At 44.5% G+C, this 22,891-nt stretch overlaps 2 protein-coding genes across 4 annotated transcripts in view; both read left to right on the forward strand.

The window, feature by feature from the left end:
- The first annotated feature begins 158 nt into the window (after positions 1 to 158).
- On the forward strand, positions 159 to 12,517 carry LOC146198732 (uncharacterized). 3 transcript variants are annotated; one of them, XM_084594239.1, is made up of 6 exons: positions 159 to 442; positions 2,286 to 2,575; positions 3,067 to 3,222; positions 6,090 to 6,263; positions 8,551 to 8,914; positions 12,403 to 12,517. In XM_084594239.1, the coding sequence occupies exons 2-6, from the start codon at positions 2,294 to 2,296 to the stop codon at positions 12,414 to 12,416; spliced, it is 990 nt and encodes a 329-aa protein (XP_084450365.1). In that variant the 5' UTR covers positions 159 to 442; positions 2,286 to 2,293; the 3' UTR covers positions 12,417 to 12,517. The 3 variants fall into 3 exon arrangements, with proteins under 3 accessions (XP_084450365.1, XP_084450364.1, XP_084450363.1); XM_084594238.1 differs by lacking the exon at positions 159 to 442 and adding an exon at positions 652 to 670; XM_084594237.1 differs by lacking the exon at positions 159 to 442 and adding an exon at positions 1,156 to 1,307.
- Positions 12,518 to 13,770: 1,253 nt separating this feature from the next.
- Positions 13,771 to 22,891, forward strand: part of Pak (serine/threonine-protein kinase PAK 3-like protein) — a 40,773-nt gene continuing 31,652 nt past the window's right edge. Inside the window, exons 1-2 of the mRNA XM_084594241.1 lie at positions 13,771 to 13,981; positions 22,560 to 22,671. Coding sequence (XP_084450367.1) covers positions 22,613 to 22,671 — 59 coding nt within the window. The 5' untranslated portion in view covers positions 13,771 to 13,981; positions 22,560 to 22,612. The remainder of the gene's footprint in view (positions 13,982 to 22,559; positions 22,672 to 22,891) is intronic.

The following is a 22,891-nucleotide window of genomic DNA, read 5'->3' on the forward strand; positions in this document are numbered from 1 at the left end:
GAGTTGTCCAGCATGCTTTCCATCACAACGTGTTCTTGACCATAAATACTTGTAAACCTTTTATGCGCATCTTCCCACATAAACGCTATTCCTTACTAATGGAAGCTAGTTTTGGAGGCTGAAGTAATTACAATTGACCTTGTAATTACACATTACTATAACGAAGAAATGAGGCCAGTGACCAGCGATCAGGCATTAGGCAACTATGTGCATACCGAATTCGCGCTTTACAGCTGACGGGACTGACAAGTTAATTTTTTCTGCGAGGCTCATCTTGTTTTTTCCTTGGTCGCTTTGTGTCGTTATAATATTTGTGTAGAAAAATAATTTTCGTGCCGGTGTGCTCTCGGCGGGCATTACACTCGTCTGCCACTCGTAATAAGAGCGCACAGACGTGTTTTGACTATCGTCTGGCTCTCTTCGAAGTTTCCATCCTTTTCTCGTAAGTTATCCGTGTTTCCTTTTTAGCGCCCCATTCATCGCAACCTCGCTGTGAGAGTCTCGTACCCGTTATTCTTTTGGTTTTTCTGCTGCCTTTTGCAAAACTTAATGGCCGCTTGCTACATGACATCGTTGTTAGCTTATAAGTAAACTGCAAATGCCTGCGGCTGCTTTAGAACTCGTACTACACGAACCTCCATGTCACCTCCATACAGAGAATATAAATCAGGTTTGCCTTACCGCTTTTCAGCTACTTTAAGCTTGCCTTGTAGCCCTCTGTTTTACTTTTCATTTTGCAATGGGGATAACATCCAGCTTTCCAGAATCATAGCTTGGTGCTGTATTTTTGCTCTAGGAAGTCCCCACTTTGCGTCGAACTCTTTGACCTCTCCCATTTGGTTAGCTGGATCGCTTGCGCAGACCTGCCGTAAACTTATTTGGCTGGTGTTTCCGTGCCAGGGCATGTTGATTTCGCGTACCGCATGCTTTTCGACTACATTTAGTTAATTTTTTTCTTTGCCATGTTTTTTTTTTCTTTTTTTTTTGTTCAGATTGTGTGAGCGATTTAGGTTGACACGTTAACGTAACATGTCGAATCGCCACCGCAGTAGGAACCATTTCTGAGCGAAAAAAAAAAAAAAAATCATGATTGCCGAATCTTTCTTCAGCAAAAGGGTGCGGAAGTTTAGCAATGGCGGCCTCCGCCCGCTTCTCTCTCGTATGTAGCACCTGCTGGAAGAGTTTTCCCAGCACTACGTTTCATGAACTTAGAGCAAGGTTCTCCCAGCTCGTTCGACCCTTGCGTTTCAAGAGGCTGGTTGTGCTTAGCTCACATTTCCGGTTACATTTATCAACGCTCTTTGCCGGTAAACTTGTGAAATTACCTAGCTTTGAGACAGCAACGGCCTGCTTGGCCTGTTACATTCACTTTTGCTTTTGGCTGCTCATAAAGACTCCTAGGTGTGGCTCTAGCTCTGTTAACGCTGGTATGGTGTTCGTTTTGAGCACAAAGCTTGATACTTGACTTGTTTTGTTGACGATTCAATATCTAAATTTGAATTTTGTTCTCTCATATTTCTGTCTTAGTCGCACTGAAATTTTGCACAGTGCTGCATTTTTGGTCTTCCTTGCAGAGGAGTACATTTGCTGTTAATACTTGCAAAATGTCTTTGTATATAGTATAAATGCAAAACTACTGTCATCTGCTTGCTAATAGACACTAGTTTTGCCATCTGCTTGGAAGAAGCCAGCCCAAGAAGCAGGCTCTCACCGCGGTGATTCTCTAGCTTTTGTGTTCGGTTGCTTGTTCAAGGTTGTCTAATAAAATTCTGGCTGCTGTGGTTGCATTTTTGTGGAGGCGGAATGCAAAAATTCTTGTTTGCTTACTCCATTGTGCCTCTGTAAATGAAAGAAGTGAGGAATTCACTACTGAAATAATTTATTCTATACGTGTAGGTGTACATCGCAGCTCAGCTGCCTATTCTGAGACAGAAGCCACGCTTTCGACCCAACACTGGTCAGATCAGCTGTCTTCCCGGGATTCCAACACTGTAGATAAAGTACTCCTGAAGAAACTCACATAGATGGCGGCAGCAGCTTTTCCTCTAAGTGATTTTTAGAAACTCTGTATTGTTGGAACATGCAGATTATATATGAAATAGACTTGTGATGGCTACTACAAAATAAAAAAAAATTCAACTTGAGTTATTGAGTTCTAAAAAATTCCACGTGGTGATCCATGTTTACTGATGTCATACGCATAGCTCCAAAGCGAAGTTATGTCGGGGAACAGTTTTTGCCTCATCTAGCATTATTCCTAATTTTATTTCTCTTTATTGTCTAAGAGGGAACCATGTCATTGTCGTCCCGTGGCCCGTCGCCATCAACGGAGACCCGCTTGGAGGCTCTCGAGTCGTCGCTGCTCGTGCTGTCGCAGAAGATGGAGACGCTGCGTCCATTGCTGCACCGTGTGCTGGAAAACAGCCAGGCACTGCACCACGGCGTAACTGCACCGTCTTGCTCGTCTACTTCTCTCAGGGCTGATAGTCCTACCACTTCGCAGTTTCTGAATGACTTCTTCACTGAGGAATATGATGAAGGTGGTGGAGGTGACCTCTCTGAACCAGACAGCCAGGTTTGTGAAAGTTCGCTGATGGTAATGGGGTTGAGGAAGGCATGCTATGAGTTGCTTGGAATATCAGTGACTTTCGCTTGGAGATGTTCTTACTATGCTAGCAGTGTAGTCTTCTTTCAGCAGAGACAATATAGTTTGTCTGTTTGAAGCTTCCACCCCCTCCTAGTCTCTGTAGCATACTGGGGTGCCTTCCATGCATTTGAAGGTGCGTCCACCAGTAAAAATGAGTTCATAACTTCAAGCTCATGGCGAAGTCAAATTCAGAAGCGCAATAGGGAGGCAGTCAAACTCAAAGCGACCAGTAATTTTCACGTAGGCTTGTCACATTGCATGGTACACTTGCCTGTTCATTTTTAATTCCTCGCGCCTCTTGTTCTATGCAGGCTGTCCATTTGTTTATGGCTTGTCTAGGAGGCCTGAGTTGGTGCAAGGCAACTGTCTCTGTTTGTAACAGGATTTATCTGCTATGTTCGCTTTGCTTTCTTTTGCAGGAGAGCCAGTGGGCAGAGGAAGACTTTGCTGCCAGCCGTCCCATTGCACCTTACATTGGCCGCTTCGTGCGCCGGTGCTGGGAGGCTCGCGGACGAGCGGCGCGCTGTCGGAAGGCTCGGGCTGCCTACCCTAACCCCAACCTGCCTTTCCTCAAGGTTTGTGTGTCTGTTTCTACCAACTTGTTTCATAAAGTCTTGCTGCTGCAAACCAGCGGAATCCTTTTCGAGGACAATGTTGGGATTTTTTTTTTTTCCAGGCCAGTGCATAATTCTGCCATGTAGAAACTGGCATTAGAGTGGATGGTACTTGCACAGCTGTTAATTCCACCAGTTTTAATTCCAGCTTGCGGTGTCATATTTCATCCGAATCAAAACGAATATGGTTATAGTTGAGGCATGGCCTGTTTGAGTACTCAGAAACATTGACGGAATAAACTAATAGTACTTGTGCATGTTCTAGTGCAAAGAAAACGCAGGAGGAAAGACAGCACAGGTGGGTCTAGACTCTGTGTTGGAGAGTGTAGAGTTGGTGGACCGCTCGAAATCTGTGTTTGGAATTCACCATTTGAAGAATTGTGGCATGACGAAATTTACTTAGTAAGAGCTTATTTTTTTTTTTTTTTTTTTTTTTTTTTTTTTTTTTTTTTTTTTTATTGTGCAAACAGCTTATGGCAGTAGACATTTCAGCAAGGCATTGTTTTGTAGCCACAGAGCTTTTAAAAGGCATTAAGCACAATGCCCATATTATTCTTTTATAAGTTCGAAGAACTTAATTGTATGGAACTGGTGCTAACTAGAAACCTGCTGCAATTTAGCATGAAAAATCTGTTAATAAGATTTTAATATGCGCATCAAACCGTTCCACTTGGTCAAGAAGTTTCTCGTGGAGCTTCTGCAGTGGTGAATTAATGTTGATTGGGCCATGGCAGAAGCATGGCTACGAAAGCTGTAATCATGTTAAAGGGGCACAGTGACGTTTGTCAGGTCGCTAATTCCAGCCAACCTCTAGGTTCTTTACACCGTGCCGACGTCAGTTCGAAAAGAATTACAAAAATTGGCGTGCAGAAACAACAGTTATTCGGTTTATAAAATTCTAAATAGAAGAAAAAAAGAACAGCGCATCTGAGCCGGTGTGAGAGGGAGCCCCTCTCATATTTCACTCGTCCAGCACTTGACTTGGGCGGAACCTGTGAGAAATGCAGCTTTCTGCTGACGTATCGGAACCTATCTACCATGGTTGCCTGTCCAACTCAACCTGTAGCCGCACTTTTTTGGCGTTACCATGGTAACGATGCTGCGAAGAAGCTGTGCTATGAGGACCAGCTTCTCCATCGGCCAAAAGCTAGCTTAGCCCATCAGACTCTGCTCCACACCACCTTTGCGAGGGTATCGACGAGGTGGACCCGGCGGTCAGCAAATCTGCGTCACCGTTTTGGTGTTCCGCCTGCATCCATCGCTGCTGCTGCCACGGCTAACTCGAGAGCTACTTTTTTTTTTTTTTTTTTTTTTTTTTTTTTTTTACGCAAGCTTGCCATAAAGCATATTATAGAAACTCTTGTAAATTATTTTCTGTAAGGAACCGGAGCAGGCTCTCGTTCTTATCGTTGTCGGTGAGCCATTTTGAGAAGTCCTCTTCCCTTGTTGTGGTTAGTCCCACTTCACACAGAATCTGTGTCCTTGATGCCCTTGTTCCTCCACAAGTCCATAGCAGGTGGTGAACGTGCACTTCTGCAGCTGGTGTGGAACACTTCGGGCATGTGGTTGGTCCGATGTCTGCTTGAGATTCCCATCGGCATGTTACCGATGGGGTAAGGGCCGCCCCAGCTCTTATCATTCTAAGGGAAACCTCCTCCAATCTCATTAAGTTATGAGGGAAGGGGAATGTACATGGGGGAATGAGGGCACGTGTACTTTTCTTTAAAGAGGATGCTAATATGGGAACAGCGGAACGGGCATCAAAAGGGAGCCTGGTGGGGGGCGCATTAGTGTTTGGAACTTTGTGTGTGAGGTGGTCAACTTTTGTGCGAAAGTTTTAGAACGAGTGCGAAAGATGGTGATGGAGGAATGTCTTACAGGAGCTAAGGCGAAGCCTACCATGTACCCGTACAGGGCCAGTAAGGAGGTTATTTGCCACGAACGACTATATGACAACTCCCAGGGCAGTGGCCTGCGGGCGGAATCTCGCTGCGGACTCAGGTGTGACGAGCACGCTTCACGAGCGATCTCGAAACAACTAGTGCCATCTGTGGAGCGTCGGCAGAAACGATCAGCCACAGGATTTCGGATTGTCCAGCGATTCTACTGACCTCCGAGATCCGAACGTTGTCACTTGCCTTGGGATATGAGGAGCCTGCAGGAGTGACCTTTTTACTTGGGACGGCTGACTTTTTTCTTTTTTCTTTTTTTGGCTCCGCCGCGCAAGAAGGCAGCAGCGGACTGCTACGAAGGGCAAAGCCGTCATCACCATCATTACAGCAAGCGTACACTCCACCACGCTTATTCACAACACTGCATTTATCTAAGTTTACAGTCCCTATCCTTACAAGCACTTCAAGAACACACGCAGAATTAAAACACCTTTTATTTGTTTTCTGCATAGTAACTTGAATGTTGAATGTAAATTCTAAAGTACTTGCTCAACCAATCGGCGAAGCAGCGCCCAAGCGAGAAGGAAACGTCATATCCGTTAATGAACTTCGCCGTCGTGTGTCGCTCACATCGGCGTCAAAACGCTGATAATTTAAGCGGATTAAAATATTAGGCGCTCCAATTTTGCCGTTATGATTGGGCTCTGGGGCATTGAAAAGGTGTAAAGAATCTAGAGGCCGGCTGGAATTAGCGGTCTGGAGAATGTCACGGCACTCCTTTAAGGCTTTTCTCATGGTGCCAGATGATTTTTTTTTTCTTGCGTTTACTTTCTACATTGAGATTGACTGCTGCCTTTGCTTGCTTTGTGTCCGATTCTTTTGTGATGACGCTTTATTGTGCATAAGGTCCTTGCAAGTGCATGTCTGTCACTCCAGGTGCCCAGGCTGAACCCTGAGTTCGAGGGCTACAGCCGTTTCCGGGCCATTGGCCTAGACCGGGTGCGAGATGAAGCATTCGGCCGCACCCAAGCGTCTTTGGTGGGCGCTGTTGGGGCTCTGGTCGACTTGCTTGACTGCTGCGACCGCTCGGGTCCTCATGTTGCTCGGCAGGTGAGCTTGTACCCAGCAGGAGTGGAAGTGCGTGTGTACACTATACGAGGTGATTGATTATGCTTTATTGATGCTGTTTGCTTGTGGAGGAGGATGAACTAACTTTATAAGAATTATGCATCCCATTATGGCCAGAACTCGACTTGGGGGTAGTGTGGGGGAACCTAGAGAGAGTTGTGCCACTACACCATGCTAATGCTAATGTGTGGACTTCTCTTGATGCATCTTGATATGAGTGCAGCAGCTTGCCTCCTCGCCCATGTGCCAAGATGGATTTCCCCCTTGACTTGAGGGGAAAGTCCTCCATGATATGCCAAAAAAGTAATTTGGTTAAGCCTGCCTGCAATCGCTTGGTTTGACCACCACACATTAGGGCGTGTAACCGTCGCTTTCACCTCCTAGTGTGATCTTGAGCCACCGGCTAACCATGGCTGCTGATTGTGGCCGACACATCCTGGAGACTTTTGTCCCTGGTGGTACAGTCGTGGACAAAAGTTTGCAGAAGGTACCTTCGTGGAAAATTAATTCAGTGCCGTGAATCAGAAGAGGTTGACAAAAAGCATAGCATTGCAGTACAGCTAAATCTCTATATAACAGAGCCGGTAAAATCTCCCATTTACTTCGGTAACTTGAAATTTTGCAACATCGAAATTTGTTGTCTTGCATGCAGAGAACACTCCAGAAGATTTCACAGACATTTCAGAGAGAAAGCCTTGAATTTTGGTGGAATTGGGCGTTATTATTATTATTATTATTATGTGCATGATGAGGACAACGTGGACACATATTTTTTGTTGCACCATCATCACCGCTCACCTGAACTTCGAGTTCCCGATCATGTCGTCGATTCGATGCTGCGCGGCGTGACAGGCTACACTGGCTTTTTTCGCCTCACTTTCTGTAAGTCAGCGAAAGCAAATATGTTGCCCTCCATCACACCTGATGAACTGAAACCCATTTCTGGATGATCGCCGCTTTGCGCCACAAACGCGAGCATGCGCATATTTGTTCACATTTGCGCACAGCATCCAAATGGAAAGTGAGGTTGTCAGGCGGACGGATGTGCCTACCCTGCCAGCTCTTTAACCCCTTCACCGTTTTATTATATCAACGAATTTTTTAACAAAACTACTTATTTTTTTTATTGCTGATTTCGGTTATTATTGCAATAAAAAGCATGCATTCGATCTTTAAAAAATTTTTCAAGCAAACACGAAGTCAAATTAGCATATTGAACTTTATTATTTCTCACAATATGGAAGAACTGCTCAGCACAAAGTCATCACTGTCGTCCTCGCTCCCTGAAACAATGTACACTTCAGTGTCTGAATCACCATCGTTCGAAGAAGATGACGACGAAGAAAAGCGTCGTTTCCGAGAAGACGGGCCAGCAATGCACGCGTCACCTCCGCCGGATGCCATTTTTAAAACCCATGGTGTCATACGAAAAAGACGTTTATGTGGTGGAAAAAAACCAAATTATCAGGTCAGTGCTGCCATCTGTCGAGCAAAATGCCATCTAAGCCACAAACGAGCGCTGCTCGTTCGAAACGCTGAAGGGAAGAACCTATTCAGCGAGGACGAGCTATAGTCGTCCAAAACGGTTTGGGGAAGGCTTGGCAAGGACGAGCGCAGCTCGTCCGAAACGGTTACGGGGTTAACCAAGCTTTATGGGTAAATGGGTAAACTAGACGCCAAATGCAGGCGCTGCATTGCATTTGGCGTCTAGTTCAGGCAGGATTGTGACATTCTGCCAGAGCTGCGTCTGGTCTTGCTGGCTGCACATTGCACAGACGCTCGTGCCACCTAGTGGTTTCCCCCAACACTACATGCATGAACCTCACTTGTACTCTCCCAGATGGCGCAGCAGGCGGTGCACTTTTCATCTGTCTTTCGGGCAGTGCACGTCACTCAACCTTTTGCACTCATGGCACAAATTTTCTGCTGGTTTGTGTTTCGAGGCAGCAACGAAATTTCACTACATTGAAAGTGCGATAAAATTTACTTCATTATACCGAGACTAAAAATACATGATGCTCTATGGACACGAAGTTGTGGAAACCAAAAGACTTCGTTATACTGATGATTTCATTGCAGTCAAGTTTGTTACACTGAGGTTTAACTGTAATGGGGCGCATGCTCCATCCACTAGAACACTGATTAGCTGGCTATACAGGGATCAGTGGTTTTCTGCTTATCCGCATCCAGCAAACTTTTGTCTGTGGCTGTACATCCTTGCATTGTGGCTGTAGATGATGATAGGAGGATAATGCGACTGCTCTTTCAGGCGGTGGCCGAGCGCACAGGAGCTGCACTGGCACATCTGGGTCGGGCGTTTGATGCACTGTCAGAGGAGCGACGCCACATGGTGTTGTCACGAGTAGCACCTGATCAGCGGCGCCTGCTTCAGGGCCTTGGCCCGAGCAATGCTGGCGGCAGCGACCAGTCGACCGAGTTCTTGTTTGGGCCACGACTGCGTGATCGAGCGGCCAAACGGACGGAGTTTGTCAGCCTGCTGGACTTCCTACGTGCACGGGGACGTCAGCTGCAGCAGCAGCAGCAGCAGCGACAGAATGGCGGAAACCTGTCAGGCGAGAGACGGAGGGCCTCTCGACGGCGGCCGAGAACCAACTTTGGGGCCCCTGTCAGGCGTAAGCATGATGAGACTGCTGATGTATCTGTGGGCCTGAGGAGAGCTGACATATTTAAAACGATATTAGTGCAGCGAGATTCTGTTCTTAATGCAGATAAAGTTCCTTGTGGGGTATTTATTCCTTTTGCTATGTTAGAGAGATCTAATAAGAATCTATTTGTTGCAGACGACTCATATGCTTCTAATATTTAAGAAAAGCTTATACATTAAACATTTTTTTTTCTATCTGTCTCTCGAACTGTTGCATGATGTCCTTACCAGCAGAAAGTGGCCCATTTATCATATTCACATGTGTAAGACCCTCATGTTTTTTACTTTTATACATGGGTATGGGCTTTACACAAGTCTGATCTTCGTGCATCATAGGATACTTATATAATGAACGTAACATCACTGCTACTTCTGTCGGGAATCATGCAACAGCTGGTGGCAAGTTACAGACACTTTTATTCACTAATCCTCATCACTTCGCACTTTTTAAATTCTATGACCTCACATCAACGTGCTTAAGAGGTGGTCATCTGCCTTGCTGTCCATGGCATAGGAATGGCAGTCACCTTAAACCCCTTTGGTACTGTATCAGCAGAAAACGAACGTCATGCATTAAAAATTCATTGTGGAAGAAATGCACTCTTCTGATGCCTGTTTGGCTGCATTCATAGCTTCCCTCAGTCTTCCACTCGATATAGGAGCACTGAAACTCCCATTTGAATGGGTGCTTGATGCGTGCATTGAGCGGCTGCTGCATGATCATCATGCCTGCAGAGACTTTAGCCACGTCCATGTGTATGGCCAATCAGTCAAGTTCTTTGGAAGCTGTAGAGGATGAGATGAGCCTTGCATTGTGTTAAACCTTCTGGTCGCTTCCTGCCTACTGTCCTTGTCTAGTCAATGACTAGTTTGTCCAACCTCCAGCTCTTTCTTTGAATACGGACCGTGATGATTTTGGGAAAGATTTCTCCTCCTGAATGCCACATGTGATGAAAGCTTCTAGCATCAGCGATGGTGCAGTGCATCGCTATATATTTTTGTAGTTTGGCACACTTCATGGGCACAATATTGCTTTTACAACATTTGAATTCTACAATGGAACTCACTGGCACATTGAACCAGACAAGGGTATACGATCTGCATTTGCGATGTGTGGCAGATCGTACCTGTGTTTTCTCCGACACACACTTACAAACTATGGCACTTAAACAGCTTGTTCTCATGTTCAGCTGGTAGCATCTGGTATGTGTTATTCAACGGGATATGGACAATTGGCACTGGTTCACAAATCTGTAACCTATTCTCGGCTTTGTCTACTGCGTGATATTCATATGGCAGACAACAGTTGAGGCTTTCATTTACTCCATATTAGTTGACTGCTTAGTTGTTGATGTTGACGCTGCGAGTGTAATTTACGAGCTGCTTTTTAAGTTTCAGAAGCTTGCATGTTTTTCTGCAGAAAGCCGTTTAGGTTCGGTTGCTCACAGTGACGTACATAGGGCGGCACCATGACAGGTGGCTCACTCATACTCACAACCACTCACATCCACTCATTCTCGCTCACAATCTTGTGCACTCACACTCACAATCACTCGCACACAAATGTGAGTGTGACTAAGTGAATATGAGTGCATAGATGAGTGGGTGCACCTGCCTGTGATGCTGTATAACTACATAATAGCCATGTAATCTCAAGATACGCATAGATAGATACTGAGCATACATCCTAAGCATCCAGACTTGATCAGATATGTAATTTTACCAGCTTTTAAAGTATCCTCATTCACCCCAATGGTTTTCAGTCGTAGGTCGCTGCCGGCTCCATCCTAGCCGAGGCAGCCGGTTTCGATAGAGGCAGATCGCAAGGCGCCTGTTTACTGTGTGATGTCGGGGCACGTTAAAGAACCTCAGGTTATCAAAGTTATTCGGAGTCCTCCACTACGGTGTCTCTCACAGTTAGAGTCACTTTGAGACGTTAAATGCCAGAAACCACACCAAACGGGATGCGTTCAGTGATGCCTTCTGTCAACTCAGTCTGGTTACCCAACAGCACGTGCACTATCATCCACTCACAGTAACCAAAAGCCATCCACGAGAACTTGCATCCACTCGCAATAACCCATAACCACTCGCATTCACTCACAACACCACAGCCACTCACCAGCACTCACACCCGCACTAAGACTCACATCCACTCACTCGGCACTAAGATTCGCATCTACACACTCAGCACTACGACACATCCACTCACTCGCACTAAGACTCGCATCCACTCGCAACCACTCACTCACACTTTCACTCACAAATGTGAGTGTGTGAGTGCCAAGCGGGCAAACACTTCTCATCAGCTTTGTACTTGTGGCCAGCTGCCCGATTATTGTGTTCTTTGGTGTAGCTGATCGCTTCAAAATTGAAGGCAACGGTGGACGATGTCAGGTGCTTACCCATTGCCACCGATGGGTTGCACCTGATAGCACATAATCTGAAACATCACACTGCAGCATTAGTACTTATACAAGGCACTACTAGACACATTACATGAGATGCATACTTACATAAGGATTACGGAGCCTCGAGCAGGGTCATCTGATTTGGCAGCTCAGATGCAGTGACAATGTGGTAAGTAGTAGAAAAAAAGCCAGTACTATAAGAAGCTCATTGAAGGGTTAGGTTCTAATAGTTTGATTTTTTGCCATTTCTGTGTCCAAAATTGTGGGTGTGGGGCCTTGGAGGAGAATGCGCCTTACAGGAGTAACTATGGCTTAAGATTTCACTGTCTTAATAACGTTGGAAAGGCTGCAGCTGCCTTCTTGCTGGAAAAGTAAATTATCATTATCATCACTAGAAGAAACAGCACTGCTAGGCTTCGTTCATGATGAATGGGTTGTCTGCAAGGCATGCGAAGTGTTGCTATGTGTAGAAATGAACTACAATATGATTGCGCAGCTTTAAAAAGTAGAGAAAGCTTGGAGGAAGATTATTCTTATTATGCACTGACATTGTACTGCTCTAGGGTGATTTTTTTTCATTTCACCTCCATGACTGCGGCTTGGGGAAGGAGAGGGCCTAATCATTGAGCCATTGCGGTGGAATTGCTTGTAAATAGTGGTTGCTACTCGATTCAATCTTCACTGTGTTCTTACTCGTCAAAGAGATTGAGCTGAAAATGACAAAAAAACGTGTTCGCTCCTTGTTGTAGTGAACAGGTAAAAAATTAGAAAATATTGGGGTGTAGACTAAACCTGCAATGTAAAATTTTGTTGAAAATGCAGCACAGTTAATCTCGGGAGCAACTCACTTTAGTCATTAGACAGAAACTCTGGATCCTGGCCATGGTGGCCGCTTTCTAATGTAGGCGAAAGGCAGGGCGCCGAAAAGCAAAGTAGTTTAAATGCCCTGCTATTCCATGCAATTTACTGTATGCTACATTTCCTACATTTGCAAGCTTGCTGTCTGCAATTCTTTTTTTCTCTTGCATTTTTTTCTTTTGTGCAGGACGAAGGACATAGCATCAACCGGTTCCATAACCCCCCCTGCCATCTTTGTGCCTGTCAAGCCGGTTTTCTCTGCAGTATATAATAAATAAATCTCAGAAGTTTTGTGCAAAGAATTGTGCCTCATTGTTCAGTTTTTATTCTTTCTTTAACATTTTTGTGGACAGTATTGCTTTGATCGCTAAGAGCTTTTGCTGATGTCAGTATCATGCTTTGAAGTTGTCTGCTGTACAACGTGAATGTGTGGTGAAGCTAGGTTCTGCTGTTTTCAAAATGACAAAGCTGGACCAGTTTGCTTTTGATAGCTTCACGTTTGCAAGAAAGAGCATATATTTAATTTGCATATTGCTCCTTTCAGCCATTCGAAAAATTACAATTTAAGAATGACCAAACACGAATAAAAGAAGAAAAAAAAATCATTGCTGGGCTTGTGGGTTCACATTACCCAGTGGCAAATCAAATATGGAAACGGAAGACAACGTTAGAGAACAGATGGAACAGTGCTTGTACACTCACTATCTTGGGGACTTTTATATTTCGATGTAGTTAATCTACATACAGCAATTATTGATGGCACTACGGAAGCCCTCGCTGGTATTTAATTAGCACGCTGTCCATAGTGCAGCAACGATGCAAAGGCCATTTAAATGGCTAATCGGGCATGCATACTGTCTCCTGCACCAACAGCGCCTTACACGCGCTATCCGTGCGAGAGGCGCATATTTAAACCTCGCTATAGGACGACAGCTCACTTCCTGAGCAATGGCGTGTTGTATGTTCGTGTGCGCAAACTGCACGGGTTTTTCAGCACCTGATCGCACTTGAGCCAACCATTAAAAAAAGAAAATGCACGTGCGCAGGTTGACGCTTTAGTACATTGCTTAAATTCCACTGGATGAGGTAGACGCATCTGTTAACGATATTTTTATGCTCGGAGGCTCGGGTCCCACAACGCTGGTAGAATCACTACCGCTTGTAACGGTACTTCGCGGTGACCTTGGCAACGCGCTACCGGCGATCACAGCAACCACGGTTCCCAATCGTCTGCTGTAATCAAAACCGTAACTGTAGTAGTAAATATATTTTTACGTAAAACAAATAGTACAATAATAAACTCAGACATTTGTAACCAATAATAGTGCTCTTGATGGCACCACACTTAGCATTATAATTAGAAAGTTTATAACGCGTTTGGTCGTGGTGAGCTCTAGCGCGATTATTGCGTAGCAAGATGGTCTCAGCCCACGCATAAAAGCAACTGCGAGCAACAGACAATGGAAACCGCACCTTTCGTACCGGTTTTGTTGCAATTAAACCGACAATTTGGTTCTAGACTTGTATTTGCTGTTGTTGTTCGCTAGAGATGACTCATAGGAGGGGTGGAGGTGGGTCTCTCTCGTGACGTCACAGCCTAAAGCAGCGTCCATCGGTTTTTGTGCGTCTTTTTAATCCCTTCGGATTGTGAGTGTGTGCGTGCGTGTGTGTGTGTGGCGGTCGCGATGGTGGTAAAATGTTGTGGGAGATGCTAGCAGCGACGAGCAGTCCTGGATCTGAAAAGGGATGGATGCGCTAGAATGAAGGTGAGTCGCATCGCTGTGTGCAAACGGAAGAGCACTTAAGAAGATCGACGCAGATAGTCCTCGATATTCGGAAGGCCTTTGGTCCTTCCGATCGCGAGTACATCACATCGCGAGGCGGTTGCTCGCCGCCTCATTGCCGTGTAGTAAATTTTGCCGTCTCAAGGAGCTCTGCTTTTACGCTTGACTAAAGCCGGAGGCGAATTATTCTGCTGCCGGTGTCCAGTTGAACGCCTGCAGCGTCAGTGTGCCGCGATGCCTAGGGTCCATGTGCCCTTAGTTCTGCTGGCTCTGCTGCTGCTGTTGCGGTGATTGACATGCGAAGCTACCCGAGCGAGCTCGCGGTCCCCCACGTAGAGCCCGTATGCCGTGCCGTCGGTTTGCGATTGAGCTGAATTCGCATGCTGGAAACACACTCGATCCCTCCTAAAATCATCGCGCGTTTTCCCAGGACTATGTGCGTGCGGCTGGGAAACTTAACCGCGGTTGCTTGCGTGTGTCGTCGTCTCGCGTATCCCCGCGGTGCCGTTATTCTAGCGACGGCAGTGTGTTTCAACAGGCGCCGGATCACCTAACCCTTATCGAGTAAATTGCTGCCGCTCGAATTGCTGCCACCCCATCGGAGGTGAGGCTATTCTCGCAGGTGTCTCGCCCGAAGTCTCCCCAGTCAATTTCTCGCGAGGTAAGCGCGCGTGCGCCGGCTTGTCCGAGCTCGCGGCTGAAACTCCGGAGCTGGCAAAACTGTCGCTGCAGCTGCCTGTACTGTAAACGACTCATCCAAGCTGACGATCGTGCGGAATGTTGTTTTCAGACAAGCTGCTTATTATTTTGATTACGTGAGCTGACCAGTTCCCACAGTAGGGCGATGTCACATATTTCATTCGACGTTGCCTGACAACAACCTGACTGACGGCTTCCTTCCCAGCCGGCTGTACTGATCGAGCGAAAGCGGGAAAAATTTCTTGTAATCTTGAGCCGCATCACAGAATGGAAAGCGCACATCGCTTGGAGTTGTAGTTTAATTACATTATTGTTTATGCCGAATAGTTAAAATGCTGATTTGCTGCCATCTCATCTGCAAATGATAACCTGTGCAGTGCTTCCCACATGGGCTTCACTTTAAAGGAGCTCAAAAGTCATTTACTTTTGAATGGAAACTAAATATTCTTTTAGATCTGATTCGTAGCTATTCGCATGCGTTAAATATCATATATGTGACGTATGTCATGACATATGTCATGCTCCTGAAACCTAAAACCGATGCCCTTTAACAAATCTCATTAAACATTCTAGTGCATACTGTGTTAAATATTAAACATGGATTCATTTGTTTAGCATGTGCCTATTGTAAAAGCAATGCAGACAGACTTTGAGTCATCATGTAATAGTTGTAAGCCACAGTTATCGAAGGGACAGTACTCACTGCTTTGAATAATTTTTGTTATTGTTATGCACTAATTGATTGTGAAAAACTAGCCTGGGATATGACGTACATGAAACACAAGTGCTTCCATGGAGATGATGGTTGGTTGGTTTGTGGGGTTTAACGTCCCAAAGCAACTCAGGCTATGAGAGACGCCGTAGTGGAGGACTCCGGTAATTTCGACCACCTGGGGTTCTTCAACGTGCACTGACATCGCACAGCACACGGGCGCCTTGCTTTTCGCCTCCATCGAAAAGCTGCCGCCGAGGCAGGGATTCCCATGGAGATGAGTATGGGTTTGCTATATAGCAAACCCATACTCATCTCCATGGGTTTGCTATATGTATTTGCCAATAGCATAATTCCCTTTAAATGCTATTGGCAAATACATGTAGCAAACCCATGGAGATGAGTATGGGTTTGCTATATGTATTTGCCAATAGCATTTAAAGGGAATTATAGCAGATGAATGTCATACCTTTAGTGCTTCTTTTCGAAGATTTATCCGTGAACAGAAAATTCTGAAACGTGGGGTAGCAGCTGAATGCCAAAACCACTGAGCCCCTGCTGTGGGTGTTTTTGAACTGTTGTTTCAAACCAAGTTCAATAGCTCTGACCTGTATTGCTTTCTAGAATACAGCTGTCAACGTTGCTGCTCATGAAGAACTCTACATGATTGTTGTTCACAGTAAAAATTGATTGTCGAGCTTGTTTCGGCTGTGTTGACATTTTCTCAGCACAATTATTGTTGAAAAAATTGGATTTAATTCCTAACAAGTGAAGTCCTGACCAAAAGGGGAGGGTTGCCATTATTTTGAAGTGGTTGGTATAGTGTAGCCTATGATGTGGTACCGAAAGGTTGGTGTTGACTAATGTGTTTTACTTGCTAAATCAACTAACTGGTTATGGTGGTACCCACATTTCTTCTTGCTGGCTTTTCTAGCTTGTAAAGGTGCTGTTTTCAGTGGAAATGGTCTCTTTGTGGTTAGAATGCAGCATATATCCTATTGATACAGGCCAATTTCAGTTTCTCCTCACTGTTTCTTTAAAGAAACAACCTTAGTTGTAAAAGAGTTCTCTCTGCTGAGTGCACCTGTTGTTAATATTAAGTTGGCAAACTTCCTTATCTGCACTGATCAGCTAAATGCACTTTTCAGTTTAACAGCAATGTTTTTACTTTTGATCAAAAAAAGGTTTTTCTTTCTGCATTTCTCACACATGGTTGTAAAAGCTCTCCTGGTGACAGGAGTCATGCGTTAATGGGATCAGTGTATGAAATGCTCTAGATGCTCATTTTCAGAAAGACTAAAATGCCCTCACTTGCAAAATTTTTGATGCGGGTGGCATGCAGATATGCTGCCAGGATGAGTGAGTTAGTCATGCTGTGCACCACTTCACACTTTGAGGCAATCATAATGGAGCAAGAGAAATGGCTTTGTGTGAGACATGAATGATGTTGATAAAAACGTTTATTGCTCAAACACGGCCACACCTTGGTGTATAGTTTGGCAGGATGTTGCTGATAACGACTCACAGGCGATAATATTGTGGCCTCTTGGTGTTGCTAAAGGCAGTTGAAATCGGGCCAGTTTTTCTTCTTGGACTCGTGCAGGGGCTACAAACACCTGTTTCTATTAGCGGTTATTGGTTCTTTTTTTCTAACGCGCCATTGCTCTTACATGGCCAAAAAATTGAAGTGTGCTGCAGGAAGAGGTCGTTGGCACTTTATGCTTCTTTGGAGGGAAAGCTGCAACTTTTACTCATATCATGTGGAGTTGTGCTTTAGGAAGGTGGCATTCCCTGTAGGACTTTTATTTGAATGAGTGTTGGTCCTAGAAAAGCCCTAAAAGGAGCTCCACCATCCCCTTTGCGTGCTGTCTGTAGCTGCAGAAAACAGAGGTGATCCACAAGTTCTGCCATTTTATGTGCCAGCTGTAGTACTTTTCACATATTTAATTGAGCACATTAGCGATGTCGAAATTGGCCTCATTTTCGCACAGGAAACCAAACTGTTTAAAAGAAACTGACTGGTTTCAAAATGTGCTAGTTTGGATGTAGTATCTCGTGAAAGCATTTCAGATTCCACCATGAGTCTTAAACATTTGCTGTGCTCTTCAGCAGCACGAGTATGTGTTATCACAGATAAAAGCTGGGCAAGCGGTCCTTGCCGCTTCATATCACTGTTACTCTGCACATACAATGTCAAATGGCAGGGCTTTTGGAAATGTAGCATTTTCTCTAGTGTTCTTAAGATTTGACCTTGGTTGATGTCATGTTCACTCCCTTGTGCAAAGCACACTACTGAGTCACTGTTTGCGCCACCTCAAATAGTTTTAATGTCGATTTGAAGTTCTCTCTGTATTAGATGTCATTGTTACAATGCATTAAAAATAGCCATGTGCAGTGTAAAGCGTCAGCAGCCACCTTGAAAAGCTTTTTGAACAAATCTTGAAAGTAGATTGAGTTGTCTTTTGACACTACTGCCTTTACTGTCTTTGTCACATGCAGGTGTACAGCTTGCCACTTTTGTTTATGACCCGTGCACAGTAAGCAATGCTTTTGACTTGCTGAGCCATGTATGTCACAGAATACTGCATTTGACGAACAAATTCTTGCATGCTATTATGCCAGCATGTAAAATGTACAGTATCTCACAGGTACCACTATGCCATGTCTCACAGGTAGCACTATGCCATATTGTTTAGATATTTGAGAGGTTATCTCTGCTTATGTAGCTAATAGTGATATTGCCAGCAAGTTTTTAATGCAATAAAGGCTCTGTTCTCCAGAAAATCTGGCGGTGGCGTCACTGTGAGGGAAAAACATGACGGGTTGTAGTTGCCAGGTGGCATGACTCGACACAGATTGGACAGCGGGCTGTATGTTGTCACGAGACCCATGACGTCGAATTGGCCGGAGCTATCAACTCGCGTAGTTCCTTTGAGATATTGAACTCATCAGGACCCTTGGATATTGAGTCAGACACGCCACCTCTTGGCCATGCAGGCACATTTGTAATGCTTGGTTAAAGGATAGCTTTATATCTGTGTTAGGTGTCTTTGCTCATAATGGGGTAGCTAACGAGCATATGTGAGATAGTAGAGGCATAAATTGAGAGATTCTTAGTTAAGGGAGTAGCAAAGCGCATCTATGTGCATGCAGATTCGCAAAGGAAGGAAGCTGCAGACAGGAGCCATTAACACTATCATGTCATAGCTTCAAAGGAGGAGCTTAAACGTTCCTCATAATTTTGAGAACACAGCTTTTAGGCGCCTGTTTCAGGATTGCATGTCATCTATGGCAGTTTACATGGAGTTTCCTGACGACTGGTTCAGCCACCATGGGCGCTCAAAGTACCATGGGCGCTCAAAGCATCATGGGCCAGAGAGCTACCGAATGCAGAATTACAACTTTTGGCCAAACTAATGCAAAGATAAACATTGTTCTACCATAAATAATGCTCTAACATTCAATTTTGTGACTATAAATTGCAAAAAGAGAGAGAAACAGCATATCAGTGTGAAATTTATCTAATATAATCTAATGTCTCTTTCTCCTATTGGCTTAGTTTTGAGCAGCACAAGTACCAATATTTCGCACTTAATAGGCACACTTTAAAAGGAAAGAAACGTTTTGGAAATATTTATGGTTGTGCAATCATTTAAGGAAGTTTTTAGTGGCATTTCGGGAAACAGAAACCTTTTATTGGCGACGTCTGCTTTTGCGCCTTCACTACTATGGCTTTTGCGGTCTGTATATGCACCTCAAGATGATGATGATGATGATGAAAAAGATAAACATTGTAATGCCACTCCGGGCACCCAAGAAAAACCGACTGTCCTGCATCAAGTAGGTCACCGGCCCATGATTCCTAGCGTGCCCATGGTGGCTGAAGTGCAGTGCCCTCAGCTTTCCTTCTAGTTAGTGTAAGAAACTCTATGGTGTAACACATCACCTGCCATCTGTGTCAGGTAGTGCGAGAGCGAACCACCACACGCCACAACTAGTAGATGGCCAAGAGGAGAGGGGGAAAATCACCTCGCTGTATTTGCAGAGGAGGGAAGAAGAGAGGAAGGTATGGGTAGTGGCTTGAGCTGTGTGGCGAGAGCGAAGGAATGCGCACCCAAAATAAGGCTGCCATGGTAACAGCACAGATGGTGGCTACCTTGGAAGGCAGTTATGACGAGGGATGAAAAGTATGCAACCTGTGGGTGGTGCTGCCAGAAATGCCAAAGGATGGCTACTATGAAAGTAGAAGGATATGGCGAGAGCACGAGAATGCACCCCACCAAGGGACAAGAATGAAATGCACATGTGTGGTATGCACCTGAAGATTGGGGAGGACCGTGGCAGAAGAGTAGTGCAAACTTGAGGTGGATTGTGGACGAGGAGGGCAGGGCACCACTGGTGGTAGAATTGTGAGTAAAGAATTATAAGCACACTTCTAGCATGTGGTAGTCGGCAGGTCATATCGATGACAGGCATGGATGTGGTGTAGATTGCTACCTGAGTTGGCAGGTGGGAAGGAGAGATGGGAATCAAACATGGGACCCTTGCATTACAAGTCGGACGTGCAACCTGTAGGCCTCACCATGACGTTGAGGTGGCTTGGTTAAATCGGGACTTTATGTCTGTGTTGGCTAGTCTTTCACAGTGACATGGTAGCTTTCAACTGTATGCCATATATATTAGAGATGAGTAGGCATGAGACAATAGAGGTACAAATTAACGAAGTAGTGATTAAGTGAGTAACAAAGTGTATGAATGCGAACCTAAACCCGGAAGAAGAACCGCAGATGAGAGCCATCAATGTAATCACATCATACCCTTAACGGCGGAGCTTGAGAAATGCACAAGTGGTCCTTGGTGGGATGTTTGCACTGAAAGGAAACGTGCCCATGTCACCGACGCGCCCTTTGAGGCGAGGTTGACGAAGTATGGCGCACAGCCTCCTTTATAGCAATCAAGAACTGGGAAAGGATTGGGTACCAGTTGAAGAATGGTTATATGGAAAAATGTAGGGTTGGCTCTAACTGCAAATTTACCAAACATGTCTCTCTTTAATTCTTTACCCAAGAATATCGCAAAACACCTGTAGAGGTGTGCTGAAATTTCATATTTCCGAGAATCATAATCGTTGGCAAATATTCTGGTTCCCGATTTTATGCAGGATGCTGCTGCACGATGAAATTTATAAAATTGGAGATGATAAATAACTTGTAGTAAAGTTCTACTTCTTTGAGTAGAGACATTGTTGAAGTCTGGTTATTCTCATATCAACTTTATGTTGCGGTCTGGAGTTCTTGAAGCCGGCTTTTTTGGGATTCCCCAGTTGGTTAAAGTGTAGTTGTAGTGTTGTGGTGACAGACTTGTCTTCCATATAAAGCAAGTGGGTGTATGCAGCCGATGCCACAAGGTTATGAAGGTAGTGCATGCCAGTTTTTGTGAGTCTTCATTTTAGTTTCAACAGGCAGTTGCAGTGGCTGTAGCAGTACATTATGCTGAAGCAGCAGCACCCACTGCATTGTTTGGCGGAATGTTATGGCTTTTGCCAAAGAAGCAAACGTAGCAGAAGAGAATGACCACTCTGTGCTTTAGAGCTATTTCTGGGGATGTCTTGAACATTCAAGTTCCCTAAGTAATACAGAAAATTGAGCTGGTTGGCTACTGCATCTTAGAAAAACTGAAATGTGTCATTGCAGTGACTTGCCTCCTATCATACTTGCACAAGTCGTGTTGATTCAGTGAATGGAGATTTTTTAAAATCAAATTAGCAGATTAATGCTGGCTGGGTTTCCAGAGGATATCATGTCTCTTGTTCACCACAAGGTGCTCTTAAGGGGATGCCTATAGGATATTGCCTGCAACTGCAGAACAGTGGAGAAAAAAAGAAGACAGTGGTTCATCCACATGTTCATTGCTTCTTTCAGTAACCAAAAAATGTTAATCGTAATTACGGTGTCAGTGTGATAATTTCTGCCCCCCGGGAAGTAGGCAGAATTTGTGTTATGGGCAACAAAGTAGGGTTGTGCTTGATACATGAAGTAAAATGCTGTGAATCATGAAATTCAGTACATCACATTTATTAAGTTGTAGAAAATTTCACTCTCCTGCAGCGAGATGTGTCAGTGAACTCGCTGACACTTAAATGGGTGCTTGCAGGAGCGCAACTAGTTTGTGGGCAAAACTGCTTTTTTCATATCTAGTGAAGCCCTGTAGTGAACAGTTCTGTATTGGCTTCCTAATAAATTGAAAAAGGATGTGTCACAGGCCTACCATATCTGTTATCTGTTAGAACAGACATATGCAGGTTAATTACCCATCAGTTGCCCTGCATGAACTGCCCTGCAGTTCTGATATCTGTATTCTCTGTATTCACTTGGTTGATTTTATCGGTTTTGTTGTTGTTTTGTGTATATTTTTTCTGGAGCTCATACATACTCTGCCTTCTGTGACTAAATGCTTACTTGCGAGCCAGCACTTGTGTTCCCGTTCTTCTCGTCCTTCACACCTATAGACTGTTCTTTTTTTTTTTTTTCCTATTTGCAGTTGTTATTGGTGCTTTTAGTCACAAAAAGATGCACGGATAATTAACCTTGCTTTTTCTCTTCAAACTTTGTTGATGATTTGTTATTTACATTATAATTCAGTTTATGCTGTATATAATTGGATGATTATGTTATAAGTTTTAGGGTATCAAGGATAATGAAACCTTCTAAACAGCAGAACAGCTAACAGCATACTTTTCTCATAAGTTGTCATGAACTCATTTCCTCTGTGGGCACCTGCATTGGAGAGTGGCGTTGAAATAAATGACATTGGCTAACTGTTCATTTTCCTCACAGGATAACTGCACTCGTTTGTCCAAACCTGTTTGGTTACTGTGTGGAGCTTTTATTAAAAGCTTTGAATGTTCGTCATGCAGAGAGCTTAATTAGTGTACATACACATCTTTAGCCATGTCTCAAGTACACCTTCTGCATTACTTGTTTCACCATTCTTTATGGGATTTATTTTTTTAGGGGTACTTGAAATGTTTTGTGGACAGGTGCCATATGGTTCACACTGTGTTACATGGGTCTCATATGCCTTCAGGAGGCAGTAATATCCTTGTGAATTATTTTGCGTCAACTGAAGTATGGTTCTCTCTCTGTCCAGGAGCGGTTGGTGGCCTGACCCTGCGTCCCTCGTGGGGCCAGTAACGGTGGAAGATGGCTGACAACATGGATGACAAGCCGCCCGCACCCCCTGTCCGGCTCACCAGTGCTAGGTGAGGCTGCATTAGCACTCTTCGAAGATTTGGCTCATTTTTTGTTTGCACTGACAGCACTGTTGCAATCTTTGATTCTAACCAATAAATTAAACAATATGTTTCTTTCATATTTATTTTCTCGCAGCTGGTAACAAATGTCCCATTAGTTTATTTCTTTAGCCATTCTGGGCACTTCTGCTTTCCTCTAAAGGTTAGTCGGTGGATGCCATGATTACTT

The sequence above is a fragment of the Amblyomma maculatum genome, chromosome 2 (genome assembly GCF_055883805.1).
Source record: "Amblyomma maculatum isolate TAMU_Amacu chromosome 2, ASM5588380v1, whole genome shotgun sequence".
Lineage (NCBI taxonomy): Eukaryota > Metazoa > Arthropoda > Arachnida > Ixodida > Ixodidae > Amblyomma > Amblyomma maculatum.

Excerpts from the sequence above, each read along its gene's own strand:
- LOC146198732 (XM_084594239.1), top strand. The coding sequence starts at position 2,294 with ATGTCATTGTCGTCCCGTGGCCCGTCGCCATCAACGGAGACCCGCTTG. Across the intron at positions 2,576-3,066 it reads TCTCTGAACCAGACAGCCAG|GAGAGCCAGTGGGCAGAGGA; the intron begins GTTTGTGAAAGT and ends TTTCTTTTGCAG. Across the intron at positions 3,223-6,089 it reads CCAACCTGCCTTTCCTCAAG|GTGCCCAGGCTGAACCCTGA; the intron begins GTTTGTGTGTCT and ends CTGTCACTCCAG.